The 12,694-nt window shown below is 59.0% G+C and overlaps 1 protein-coding gene across 2 annotated transcripts in view; it reads left to right on the top strand.

Moving 5' to 3' along the window:
• Positions 1-263: 263 nt before the first annotated feature.
• Positions 264-12,694, top strand: part of DENND3 (DENN domain containing 3) — a 33,953-nt gene continuing 21,522 nt past the window's right edge. For both annotated transcript variants that reach the window (XM_080646123.1, XM_080646124.1), the window contains exons 1-5: positions 264-457; positions 6,792-7,068; positions 8,110-8,225; positions 9,555-9,697; positions 11,714-11,825. In XM_080646123.1, coding sequence (XP_080502249.1) covers positions 356-457; positions 6,792-7,068; positions 8,110-8,225; positions 9,555-9,697; positions 11,714-11,825 — 750 coding nt within the window. In that variant the 5' untranslated portion in view covers positions 264-355. The remainder of the gene's footprint in view (positions 458-6,791; positions 7,069-8,109; positions 8,226-9,554; positions 9,698-11,713; positions 11,826-12,694) is intronic.

Genomic DNA, 12,694 nt, shown 5'->3' with positions numbered 1-12,694 from the left:
CCGCTCCGCTCCAGCCCTCAGACCCTGCCCCCGCCAGGCCCCGCCCCCGCCCCGCCCCGCCCCAGCCCTCAGACCCCGCCCCCGCCCCCGCCCGGCCCCGCCCCGCCCCAGCCCTCAGACCCCGCCCCTCTCCTACCCGCTCCGCTCCAGCCCTCAGACCCCGCCCCCGCCAGGCCCGGCCCCACCCCAGACCTCAGGCCCCGCCCCCTCCAGGCCCCGCCCCGCCCCGCCCCCCGGACGGCGCTCTTCGCGGATCCGGCCGGCAGCGGGTAGTGCGTTCCGGGGCGCTGCTGGGCGCGAGGTCGGAATCGGGCCCCCCCGGGTGTGCCCCGCAGGCAGCGGCGGCTTAGCAGCCATGGCGGAGGCGGCGCCGCAGCACCTGGCGCTGCCCTCGGGGCTGTTGGAGCTGTGCGTGCTGCTGGGGGCCCCCCGGGACAGCCTCCGCGGCCCCGAGCTGGTAAGCACCCCGCGGGGAAACGCAGGCGGCGCGACGGTTGCTGAGCGGGTTCAGGACCCGGCGCACCCCGGGTCAGTGTCCCTGAGGACTCCCGCACCACCTCCTCGTGCTCGCGGCGCCGTCCCCCCACCCCCGGGCGGGGACCCTGCACGTCTGCGGGGTGCGCGCCGGACAAGGCGCCCGAGGTCCTGCCAGGCCTGGCTGCCTCCTCCAGTCTGCCGGGTGCCGAGAACCGCAGGTGTTCTTCCAGAGGTGGAGCTGTGATTGGCTGCCCCTGGGAGCTCCCCCCGCCCCGCAGCACCCTCAGGGGTGGGGACCCGCTGGAGTTGGTCCAGAGATTCCTGGGAGGGAGAGCCTGGCGCCCGTCCCGTCCCGCGTTCTCTAGGTGCTTCGCCTCCCGGTGAAAACAGCTGTTTTGCCCTGACCGGTGTGGCTCAGGGGATAGAGCGTCGGCCTGCGGACTGAAGGGTCCCGGGTTCGAATCCGGTCAAGGGCACATACCTTGGTTGCGGGCACATCCCCAGTGGGGGGTGTGCAGGAGGCAGCTGATCGATGTTTCTCTCTCATCCATGTCTCTAGCTCTCTATCCCTTTCCCTTCCTCTCTGTAAAAAATCAATAAAATATTAAAATATATTTTTTTAAAAAAGAAAACAGCTGTTTTTCTCACTCCCAGCAGCGGGGGTCCCACCACCCTTTTCCCTTCTCTCCACCCGTCAGCCCAAGGGACAGCTCAGGCCCCTCCCGCCCCTGGAGAGCGGTGGCTTCGGACTTTCTCCTCCTTGCTTTTCCGTGTGTCCTCACTTTTTCTTAGTCCGGGAACCGGCTCTCTTCTTTTTCTCTTGGCCGAGGGTGTCCGTGACTGCCATTTTTCCTGGTTAGAGGCGATGCCCCGTGTGCTCTGAGGCCCCTGACTTTACCCCATGAGAGGCCATGAGAGCAGAGAGAGGCATTTGCGCGTCCGAGACCGCAGGATTGAATGGACGTGGCCAAGAGAAGCTCAGTGTTACTGAAATTAACCGGTTTACATCTGCCCATGCTTTCCTGGTCTCTGCTCCTTGGCCATTGCGCCCCCCCCCCCTTTTCTCCTAGAACCCCCAAATGTCTGTGTCCCCTTTTTAAAAAAGTATTTTTAAAAATTGATTTCAGAGAGGAAGGGGGAAGGAGGCAGAAACATCAGTGATGAGAGAGAATCATTGGTTGGCTGCCTCCTGCATGCCCCACACTGCGGATCCAACCCGGGCATGTGCCCCGACCGGGAATCGAACCTGGGACCCTTCAGTCTGCAGGCCGACGTTCTGTCCACTGAGCCACACCAGCCAGGGCTGCGTCCCCCTTTTGAGCGGTCTCCTCTGACCCTCTGTGGGTTGGGTGAGCTGTCTCCCTGCCTCTCCGTTGGCAAGTGGCCGTTCCTCCTTTTTCTTCTGATGGGAAATGGCCGGGTTCAGCCTGGCCGCCGGCAGCCAGGCGCCCGTGCTTCTGGGCGGTTACCACACACCAGCCAGTTGCCTCAGTGTGAGATGTGCCTGTGAGCAGGATGAGCGAACTGAAATACTGCGGCGCTACTTCCTGAACCGAGCAGGCTGCGGCATCCTCCCAGGTCAGGGCCCTGCTGCTCTGCCTTCTACCTTTTTTTAAAAAATATTTTATTGTTATTGATATTTTACAGAGAGGAAGGGAGAGGGACAGAGAGTTAGAAACATCGATGAGAGAGAAACATCCATCAGCTGCCTCCTGCACACCTCCCACTGGGGATGTGCCCGCAATCAAGGTACATGTCCTTGACCGGAATCGAACCCGAGACCCTTCAGTCCGCAGGCCGATGCTCTATCCACTGAGCCAAACTGGTTTCGGCCTTATCTGCCTTCTACCTTTTGCCTTCTGTTCTGGACTGCGATTCCGTTAGGGGTTTGGAGGAGGGCGGGGAGACGACTAGAAGGAGCAGGAAAAAGGAGTGAGCGTGAAGACACGTGTTACGCTTCCTGGAGTGGCCCTGCTTGTATGACTCACATGAATGTTAAAATGAACCAAACATTTTATTTATTTACTAGAGGCCCGGTGCACAAAATTTGTGCACGGGCGGGGGTGGAGGGGGGTCCCCTCAGCCCAGCTTGCACCCTTTCCAATCCAGGACCCCTCAGGGGATGTCCGACTGCCGCTTTAGGCCCGATCCAACACTGGGGATCGAGCCCGCACCCTGGGCATGTGCCCTTGACTGGAATCAAACCCAGGACTCTTCAGTCCACAGGACGACGCTCTATCCACCGAGCCAAACCAGCCAGGGCTGAACCAAACATTTTATTTACTTAGTTTGATTTAAAAAAATATATTTTTATTGATCTCAGGGAGGAAGGGAGAGGGAGAGAGAGAAATATCCATGATGATGAAAGGGAATCATGGATCAGCTGCCTCCTGCACGCCTCCTACTGGGGATCGAGCCCGCAACCGGGCACGTGCCCTGACCGGGAATCGAACCGTGACCTCCTGGTTCCTAGGGCCACGCTCAACCACTGAGCCACGCCAGTCAGGCTTTCTTAGTTTGATCTTTTAGAGCTGTTCTGCTTTGAATGTCCAAGGCTGTTTAATAACTTTTAATTCTGCTTTTTTAAACTCCACCATTTCTCTGTGACGCAGGCATTCCTCCGGTGAGCGCAGAGGTGTGAGAGCCATCAGCGTAAGTGTGGGACGGTGTCCTAACTTCAGGGTTTATGTATTTCTCAGATGAGGTGGTGTTTGTTTTGTTGATGACAGTGACAGGCAATTGGAGGGTACCATTCAATCCCAGGTGAGTTACCTGTTGGTGACATTTCCTGCCACTCCGTGGTTGCTATGGAGACCAAGCACAGGGTGTGAGGCAGGGGGCCAAATCCATCAGAGAGGAAGGAAGGAAGTGCTCAAAGCTTTCGCAGTTCGCAGTTCGGGTCGCACTGGCAGTTTAGTGGAGAGCATCCTGGTTTCGGTTTCGAGAGCAGCACCACCCAGCAGGACTTTCTGGACCCTGACAGCTGGTGTTCTTTATCTGCGCTGCCCAGCACGCCGGCCACGGGCCACAGGGGGCCACCGGATAGCGGCTCCGGAGCGTTAAACAGTGACTAATTTCTGTTCTATTTCTCAGATGAGGCAGACACCCCGCCACCACCCCTACCCCCCCCCCACCCGCCGTGAAGGTCAGGGCCACTGTGGCTCACAAAAAAATCTGTGACTCAAGTGAATGAATGCTTGTGGTCTTTACCTGTGAATTAGATTTATTTTTTATTTTTTTAATATATTTTATTGATTTTTTACAGAGAGGAAGGGAGAGGGACAGAGAGTGAGAAACATCGATGAGAGAGAAACATCGATCAGCTGCCTCCTGCACACCCCCCACTGGGGACGTGCCTGCAACCAAGGTACGTGCCCTTGACCGGAATCGAACCCGGGACCCTTCAGTCCGCAGGCCGACGCTCCATCCACTGAGCTATACCGGTTTCGGCTAGATTTTTTTTTTAATGCAAATGATGTTTTTCTTGGGGAGAAGGGGCTTATTAAGGCCCGGCCTGCTGGACAAGAGCAGAAAACCCCTCGGGCAGAGTCTGTGGAGATGGAACTGTCCTCCCAGGGTGCGGGCAGCGGGGACATGGAACGCCGAACGCTCCGGGGTTCAGGGTTGTTCTTCCGGGGCTGACTGATTGAGGGGTCCTCGCACGTGCACAGACGTGTCGGTGACACTGTTCCTGGCTGTCCCCGGTCAGGGTGTTCCGCCAGGCGCCTGCCCCTCGTCGGGGTCGCACCTACGTCGCAGCTTCGTCGCACGATGTGACACTGTGCAGTGTGAAGAGGGCGCCGGCCCCAGGGTGTGGTTTGGGGGAACAAACCCGCGGCGGCGGGGACCATGTGAATAGGACGGTTCTGTTTGTGAGAAAATGCTGTTTACAGGTTCGTAAGGAGCGAGGAGGCTGTCCCCATGGGCCGCGTGATCCCTGAGTCACGGCCCCGGGGGAGCTCCTTTTTAGACGCGTCGGTGTTGCTCGTTGGATCAGAAGAGGCAACGGCGGAAACGGTTCCCACTATTTTTTTTTTTTTTAGTTCTCACCCAGGGATATTTTCCCATTGATCTTCAGAGAGAGGGGGAGAGAGAGGGAGGGACAGAGAGAAGCTGTGAGAGAAGCACATCGATGGTCGCCTCCTGCAACCGAGGCCCATGCCCTTGACCGGAATGGAACCCCTGACCCTCTGGGCCACAGGCCTACGCTCTAGCCACGGAGCCAAACCAGGAGGGCCGGTTCCCACGTGGAAACAGCGCGCTGACCCAAGTGCCGGAAGCGAAAAGAGGGAATGCCAGGCGCTCATGGGTCTCAGTGACGACCGCATTCGACCCAGATGAGTGGGCCTGAGGGGTCGCCGCGTGCTGGGGGGGGGGGGGTGTGGACGCGTGCCGAGGGGGGTGGACGCGTGCCGGGGGGGGTGGACGCGTGCCGGGGGGGGTGGACGCGTGCCGAGGGGGGGGATGGACGCGTGCCGAGGGGGGTGGACGCGTGCCGAGGGGGGATGGACGCGTGCCGAGGGGGGTGGACGTGTGCCGAGGGGGATGGACGTGTGCCGAGGGGGATGGACGGAGGGAGCCACGTCTGTGCTGGGGGTGGGGACACACAGAGGAAACAGGGCAGTCCCTGCCTCGCCCACCCGCAGCGCCAAAGGCAGTGCGGTGCCAAGGCCGGGGCAGCTGCGCTCTGGAGGGAGGACGGGGGTGGGGTGGGTGTCTGGGAGGTGATGGGAGGGTGGTCTGGAGCTTAATTTTTGAAGCTGTAGGTTTAAGGGACCCGCGCAGGTGCAGGTCGGTCAGAGGCACCTGAGGACAGCCTGGGAGTGGGAGGCGGTCTGAGCGGGCGTGGGGCTCCGGGCGCTGCCCCCTGTGGGTGGACGGAGGGCAGTGAGGAGGGGCTGGGGCCAGGGCTCAGCCCTGGGGGGGCCGCAGGCGGCTGCAAGGAGCAGGGGGGAGGGGAAGCTTCCGGAAAAGGGCCCATCAGCCGCCTCCTCGGCTGCTCCTCTGACTGTTTCTACCGGGAGATTGCTGGCAGGGGTGCCTCGCCCCGTCTTCACGGATGTAACGCCCCTGTGGGGAGGAAGGGAGGCCGTGGGCTATAGTTGACTCGGCCCGAACCGCTGCGTTTTGAAAGGAAAGTTGTACAAAAGATTTCGCGTAACCACAGAAATAGGCTCCTTTGTGTACGACGCGCGGAGGTTTCTGATGATACGGCCCTCCGACTTCCCGTGTTGGGTCTTGGTTCCCATTGGTATTAATTTCCCCCCCAAAACAAAAAAATTATTGCATTTACATTCTAGAGTAGCCGTGGGCAAACTTCGGCCCGCGGGCCGGATCCGGCTGTTCTATCCGGTTCTCTTGCTCTCCCCTCCGCTCCTTTACTTTGAATTTATATTAGTTCACACAAACACTCCATCCATGCTTTTGTTCCGGCCCTCCGGTCCAGTTTAAGAACCCATTGTGGCCCTCGAGTCAAAAAGTTTGCCCACCCCTGTCTAGAGCATGAAAATATTTTCTTTAACTTACTTTTTATTGATGGATGTTAGAGAGAGGAAGGGGGGCCGAGAGAAACTTTGATTACTTGTTCCAAGCATTTATGCGTTCGTTGGCTGATTCTTCGTTTTTTCCGTCGCCACGTGCCCCGACCGGGATCGAACCCATAACCCGGTAGCCAGGACGATGCTCTAACCAACCGAGCTCCCTGGGCCGGCGGCTCGGCAGCAGCACTTAGTGACCCTCAGCCCCGTGCCAGCCCGAGAGTGTGGCGTCCCCGGCTGGCGCCGCTCCTTACCGAGGTGTGACGTCGGCTGCTTCCTCCCTGCTGGCCACGGCCACGGCCACGGCGCGTCCTCCTGGGGCCATTTCCAGGGCCGGGTACAGAGCCCATCATGGTGCTGCCCTCCCCACCAGCCCGTGAGGCGACGTGGGGGCTTCCTGGGGACCCAGAGAGGCTGAGCCCTTAGCCTGGTGCGTCCCCTTTACTTCCCGCACCCCCCACCGCCCCCCGCCCCCCGCCCCGGGCAGGGAAGCTCAAGGCTGAGGCGCCGACTGGCCGCCCGCGGAGACGGAGCCGCGTCTGACCCGTCTGCCCACCGCGGGGCTGGGCCGCGTCCGTGTCAGCAGCTGCAGGCCAGGCCCTGGGCGGCGTCCCCTTGCCCGGCCATCGGGCAGCTCCCGAGGTCCTCACTGTCACAGCCTCTGCGGGAGACGCGCCCCCACGGCAGTGCCGCCGCCCGCCGTGCCTCCCTGGGCCCGAAGGGGCGACCCGGGACGAGGGCGGACCCCATCGCAGTAACTCTTCCTTCTGCCTCCAGGCTGCTCAGAAAAGGGGGGTCCAGAACCTTTCTGCCCTCGACCCCGAGGTGCTGTCCGTCTTCGCGCCGCCCTTCGTCAGCAAGGAGGACGGACAGACAGCCGGCACCAGCTGCGGGACCCTCGGCAAGACCAAGCGGCGCTCCTTCAGGAAGAAGAGAGAGAAGCCCAGAGCGGACCCCGGCAAGGGCCCCCCGGGGCCCCGGGAGACGGACATGGAGGACGTCAGTGTCCCCGACGGCGTGGACCTGCTGGCCCTGCCTCAGCTGTGCTTCCCAGGTACCCGCCGGGGATGGAGGTGCCTGCGGCCACCCCGGGACCTGCGTCCGGAAGTCAGTGCCTTCGGGAGAGTGCCGCCGGAGGGGAGCTGGCCATGCCTCGGGCCCTGCGTCCTGTCCCAGGACTGAGCTGTCTTTTTCACTCTTTTTAAAATATATTTTTATTGATGTCACAGAGGAAGGGGGTGGGGGAGAGAGAGAGAAACATCACTGAGGAGAGAGAATCATGGATCGGCTGCCTCCTGCACGTCCCACCCTGGGGATGGAGCCCACAACCCGGGCCTGTGCCCTGAGCAGGAATTGAACTGTGACCTCCTGGTTCACAGGTCGACACTCAACCCCTGAGCCCCGCCGGCCGGGCAGGACTGAGCTGTCTTGATCTTGGGGTTTCAACCCTAAAAGGCAGCTGGGCATTTAGCACCGCCCCGGGGTGTTTGAGAGCTGAGTCCTGGCAGGGTCGCGTGGCGTTGATGATGCTTTTAAAGCACCTTCACCCTCAGGGGCCTGCAGGGGCCTGTGATGTCAGGTGAGCAGTTCCGGCCCGTCCCGCCCGTTTCCTGGGTCTCTGGGGCCAGATGCATAGGTTGTGTTTCCCCCGAAACTGGCCAGGTCTGCAGCCACCGGGATGCGTGTGGGGCTACAGCCGTGGGCAAACTACGGCCCACGGGCCGGATCCGGCTGTTCTATCCGGTTCTCTTGCTCTCCCCTCCGCTCCTTTACTTTGAATTTATATTAGTTCACACAAACACTCCATCCATGCTTTTGTTCCGGCCCTCCGGTCCAGTTTAAGAACCCATGGTGGCCCTCGAGTCAAAAAGTTTGCCCACCCCTGGGCGAGGCTCTCTAGCTGGCCGTGGAGAAACGGCACAGAGGCTGGCGTAGGAAGCTCAGGCTGAGGACCGGACAGAGTGCCCGTCCGGCCGTTTCCACGGGCAGCTGCTGCTGCCGCCTCGTTTCGGGGACGGTACCCCAGGGGTCCCCCCGTGCTCAGGCAGCAGTGGCCGCTCTGGCTTCACAAATTCTTTCTTCTTCCCGCCTGCAGGGGGCCTGTGTGTGGCCTCGGAACCCAAGGAGGACTGTGTCCACTTCCTGGTGCTGACGGACGTCTGCGGGAACAGGACGTACGGCGCGGTGGCCCAGTACTACCGGCCGCTGCACGTAGGTGACTCCCGTGCCTTCCCTCTGACAGCGGGTCCAGGTTGGGTTCTCAGGACCATCCCGTTTTACAGAGGAGAAAATGGTGGCACAGAGAGGCCAAGTGACTTGCCTGAGGTCACACAGCGGCCAGGATTTGAACTTGAGCAGACCGACCCTCTGGCAGGGGTCCTCAAACTACGGCCCGCGGGCCACATGCGGCCCGCCGAGGACATGGATCCGGCCCGCCGGGTGCCGCTGCCTGTCCTGCTTAGCAGCCGACGCGTCCCGGGCCCGCAGTGCGCATAGGGATTTGTTCATAGTTTTTTTTTTTAAAACTATAGTCCGGCCCTCCCACGGTCTGAGGGACAGGGAACTGGCCCCCTGTTTAAAAAGTTTGAGGACCCCTGCTCTGGAGGGTGCATTCACTGAACGGTGGTGGGCAGGCGACGTGGCCGATGGCTCCAGGGCCCTCCCTCTGCCTCACAGTGACCTCCAGTTCACAAAGCCCCAGACGGAAGCTGTCCTCACGTTCCTCCATCCCTACCCAAACCCCCTCCAAAGCCCCCTCCCCACAGCCCAGGTTGTGGCCCCCGGACAGTGCCCCTGAGTGAGCGGTGCCTCCGGGAGCTGCTGCTGAGCTGTCGTCTGGCTGAGATCCCTGTCCCGGCCGAGGTCCCTCCTGCTGCTCCTCCTCCGTGACGCCCCCCTGGCTCCCGGCGCCCGATGCTGCCCTTGCTCCTTGTTCAGCCAAGCCCCGTGGCCCCTCCCCTGAGGCTGTGAGCTCCCCCAGGGCGCGGACGCACCTGACCTTCTTTGTAACCTTTTAAAAAACATTGTTAATGATTTCGGAGAGGAAGGGAGAGAGAGAGAGAGAGACATCCACATCCACGATGAGAGAGGACCATTGATCGGCTGCCTCCTGCACACCCCCCCACCCCCCCCCCCACACACACACACAACCTGTGCATCTGGCCCTGGGGACCCAGGAAACAGGTGGGAGGGGGCGGAACTGGCTCACCTGACATCACAGCCCTGCCAGGCCCCCGAAGATGATGGAACTTGGGGCTGAAAATGCTTTGAAAGCACCATAAACACCACTGGGGATGGAGCCCGCAACCCGGCCTGTGGCCTGACGGGAATTGAACTGTGATGGAGTGGGGTTGGTGGGGGGTGGGGGCGTCACCATGACGGAGAGGCTGGTCCTTGCTGGACCGGGCAGTGAAACGGGGTGCTGGAGGGGGACTGGGTCCGGCCCCTGCAGTCCCGCCTCTGTCTGGAGACGCGGGCGCTGTGGATGCACACGGGGACGCCGGGCGGGAGGTGACGTCCCCTCCGCCCGCTCTCTCCCAGGGCGAGCACTGCTTCTACAACGGCAAGCCCCACTGGGAGTCGTCCCGGCTGAGCGTGGGCGCCGCCGGCTGCTTCGTGCCCTTCGCCGTGTGCGTGATCTCGCGGTTCCCCTACTACAACGCCCTCAGGGACTGCCTGTCCTGGTGAGCCACCACCACGCCCTCGGCTGCGGCCACCTCCTGAAACCCTGACCCGGGACCTCTGGGCGAAGCTGACCTGGGGACTGGGGGCCGTGGGACGGGGAGGGGAGGTAGGGCAAACGTCGGAAGTGATGAATACGGAGGGTTTTCCCTGGGTTTTAAGAAAGGGACGTGAGTCAGGAAGAACGCTTTCCCTGGCTCGCTGAGTACGTCGGCGGCTGCTGTCAGTTCTGATTTTTGTTTGCATTTTATTTATAAAAAATATATTTTATTTTTAAAATTATTTAAAAATAAAATATATTCATTTTTAAAAAATATATTTTTATTTTATTTATTTATTTATTTATTTTAAATATATTTTATTGGTATTTCACAGAGAGGAAGGGAGAGGGATAGAGAGCTAGAAACATCGATGAGAGAGAAACATCGATCAGCTGCCTCCTGCACACCTCCCACTGAGGATGTGCCTGCAACCAAGGTACATGCCCTTGACCGGAAACGAACCCGGGACCTCTCAGTTCGCAGGCCGACGCTCTATCCACTGAGCCAAACCGGTTTCGGCTAAAAAATATATTTTTATTGATTTCAGAGAGGAAGGGAGAGGGAGAGAGAGAGAGACATCCATGATGAGGAAGAATCATGGATCGGCTGCCTCCTGCACGCCCCCCACTGGGGATCGAGCCCACAACCCGGGCATGTGCCCTTGGCCAGGAATCGAACCCTGACCTCCTGGTTCCTAGGTCGACGCTCACCCTCTGAGCCCTGCCGGCGGGCTCTGTGGCCATGTGTTCAGTTTCCCTTTGGGGGAGAAGGACTGATTTCATGCGGATGCTGAGTTGGAAGCCAGAGCGTGCAGAGCAGGCCTGGGGAACCAGGAGAGCACTGCCCGGACCCAGCGCCCTCGCGGGGGTGTGGCCGTGTGGACCCTGCGCGCAGCCCGCCCCGAGCTCTGCTCTTGGACTGGAGTGCTGACCGCTGACCGCAGACCGCGGGAAAGGCGGGGCAGCGGTTGCCTTGGGTCCTGACGCCGAGAGCCATGTGCGCAGGTCCCGAGTCCCGCTGATCCCGCTGGAGGACAGTCCACTGGGACTCCCTGGATCAGGGGCTGAGCCGGCATTCTCTCCGGCCAACGAGCCATGTCCGCAATTCAAGTCCCAGCACCCCAGTTGCAGTTTGTCAACTGTGGCCCGTCTCCCGACACAGTTGGGGTCCAGCCTGCATTTATGGCCACGGGCGTCACATATGTGGTAAAACAGAGAGCTGACTGATTCTTTCTTTCTTTTTTTTTTTTTTTAATAGTTGTGATAGTGGTACTATCTTTATTTATTTATTTATTTATTTATTTTAAATTTATTGATATTTCACAGAGAGGAAGGGAGAGGGATAGAGAGCCAGAAACATCGATGAGAGAGAAACATCGATCGGCTGCCTCCTGCACACCTCCCACTGAGGATGTGCCCGCAACCAAGGTACATGCCCTCGACCGGAATCGAACCCGGGACCCTTCAGTCCGCAGGCCGACGCTCTATCCACTGAGCCAAACCGGTTTCGGCTGATTCTTTCTTTTTTTTAAAAAATATATTTTATTGATATTTTACAGAGAGAGGAAGGGAGAGGGATAGAGAGCTAAAAACATTGATGAGAGAGAAACATCCATCAGCTGCCTCCTGCACACCCCCCACTGGGGATGTGCCCGCAACCAAGGTACATGCCCTTGACCGGAATCGAACCGGGGACCCTTCAGTCCGCAGGCCGACGCTCTATCCACTGAGCCAAACCGGTTTCAGCTTTCTTTCTTTTTTAAAAAAATATATTTCTTTATTGATCTCAGAGAGGAAGGAAGAGGTAGAGAGAGATAGAAACATCAGTGATGAGAGAGGATCATAGATTGGCTGCCTCCTGCAACCCCAGGCATGTGCCCTTGGCCAGAATCGAACCTGGGACCCTTCCGTCCGCAGCCCGACATTCTAGCGACTGAGCCAAACTGGCTGGGGCTGACTGATTCTTTTTCCATTTCAGTTTGTTGACGCACCTGAAGCTCTGTAAAGATTTCGAAGTTGACAATCACATCAAAGATTTTGCTGCCAAGCTCTCTCTGATCCCCAGCCCCCCGCCGGGACCGCTGCATTTGGTAATCGTCCCCTGCGTGTCTCTTTGCAAATAGAAACGGTAACACGATGAAGACGCCTGGGTGTTTGTCCTAAAACGTTTCTTAAGGGCTCGCTGTGTTCCTGCTTTGGTTGTCCAGTCCCTGACGAGCCTTTTACACGCTATCCCTAACGGTCAAAAGAACCCCAAGTAGAACTTGATTTTCTAAAAGTTTAGCAACGATGCTTGGTTCTTGCACCCAGTAGGTGGGCCTCGAGTTCCGCTGATGGGCTCCCGGTAAGTGGCTGTGGAGCCGGTAACCGGCCCCTTGAGGCGTTAACCCGCTAGGACCCAGCAACCAGGTCATTACTCCCTCTGCAGAAAACACGTAGCATTTACTTAAACTACTTATTTCTCTAGAACAGTGGTCAGCAAACTGCGGCTCACGAGCCACATGCAGCTCACGAGCCGCGGTTTGCCGCTCTGTTGACTGATGAGTTTGCCGACCACTGGGATAGGGGCTTAATCACAAGGAACAACAACAGCCTGTAATTATCGGAATCGAGAGTCTAGGTCCGTGGTCGGCAAACTCATTAGTCAACAGAGCGGCAAACCGCGGCTCGCGAGCTGCATGTGGGCTGCATGTGGCTCGCGAGCTGCAGTTTGCCGACCACTGCTCTAGAGTATCAGGCAATATATTTAACTAGTTAATGTTTTCTCCTGTCTGGTGTGATTAATGATATGTATATATACTTATTTAGTTAATGAACAACCATTTCCCAAACTGGGTTCCGTGGAACCCTGCCCCCCCCCCCCCCCCGAGCTGTTTTTGGCCGTTTCGTGACAGGAGGATTTCAGGGTTCGGGAGGGTTCGGGACAGGCAGACCACATTCTGCCTTTGCTGAGTAACAG

Source organism: Plecotus auritus, assembly GCF_963455305.1.
Source record: "Plecotus auritus genome assembly, chromosome: 11".
NCBI classification, from domain to species: domain Eukaryota; kingdom Metazoa; phylum Chordata; class Mammalia; order Chiroptera; family Vespertilionidae; genus Plecotus; species Plecotus auritus.
The sequence above is the reverse complement of the archived record's forward strand: the minus strand, read 5'-3'. Positions and strand labels throughout refer to the sequence as shown.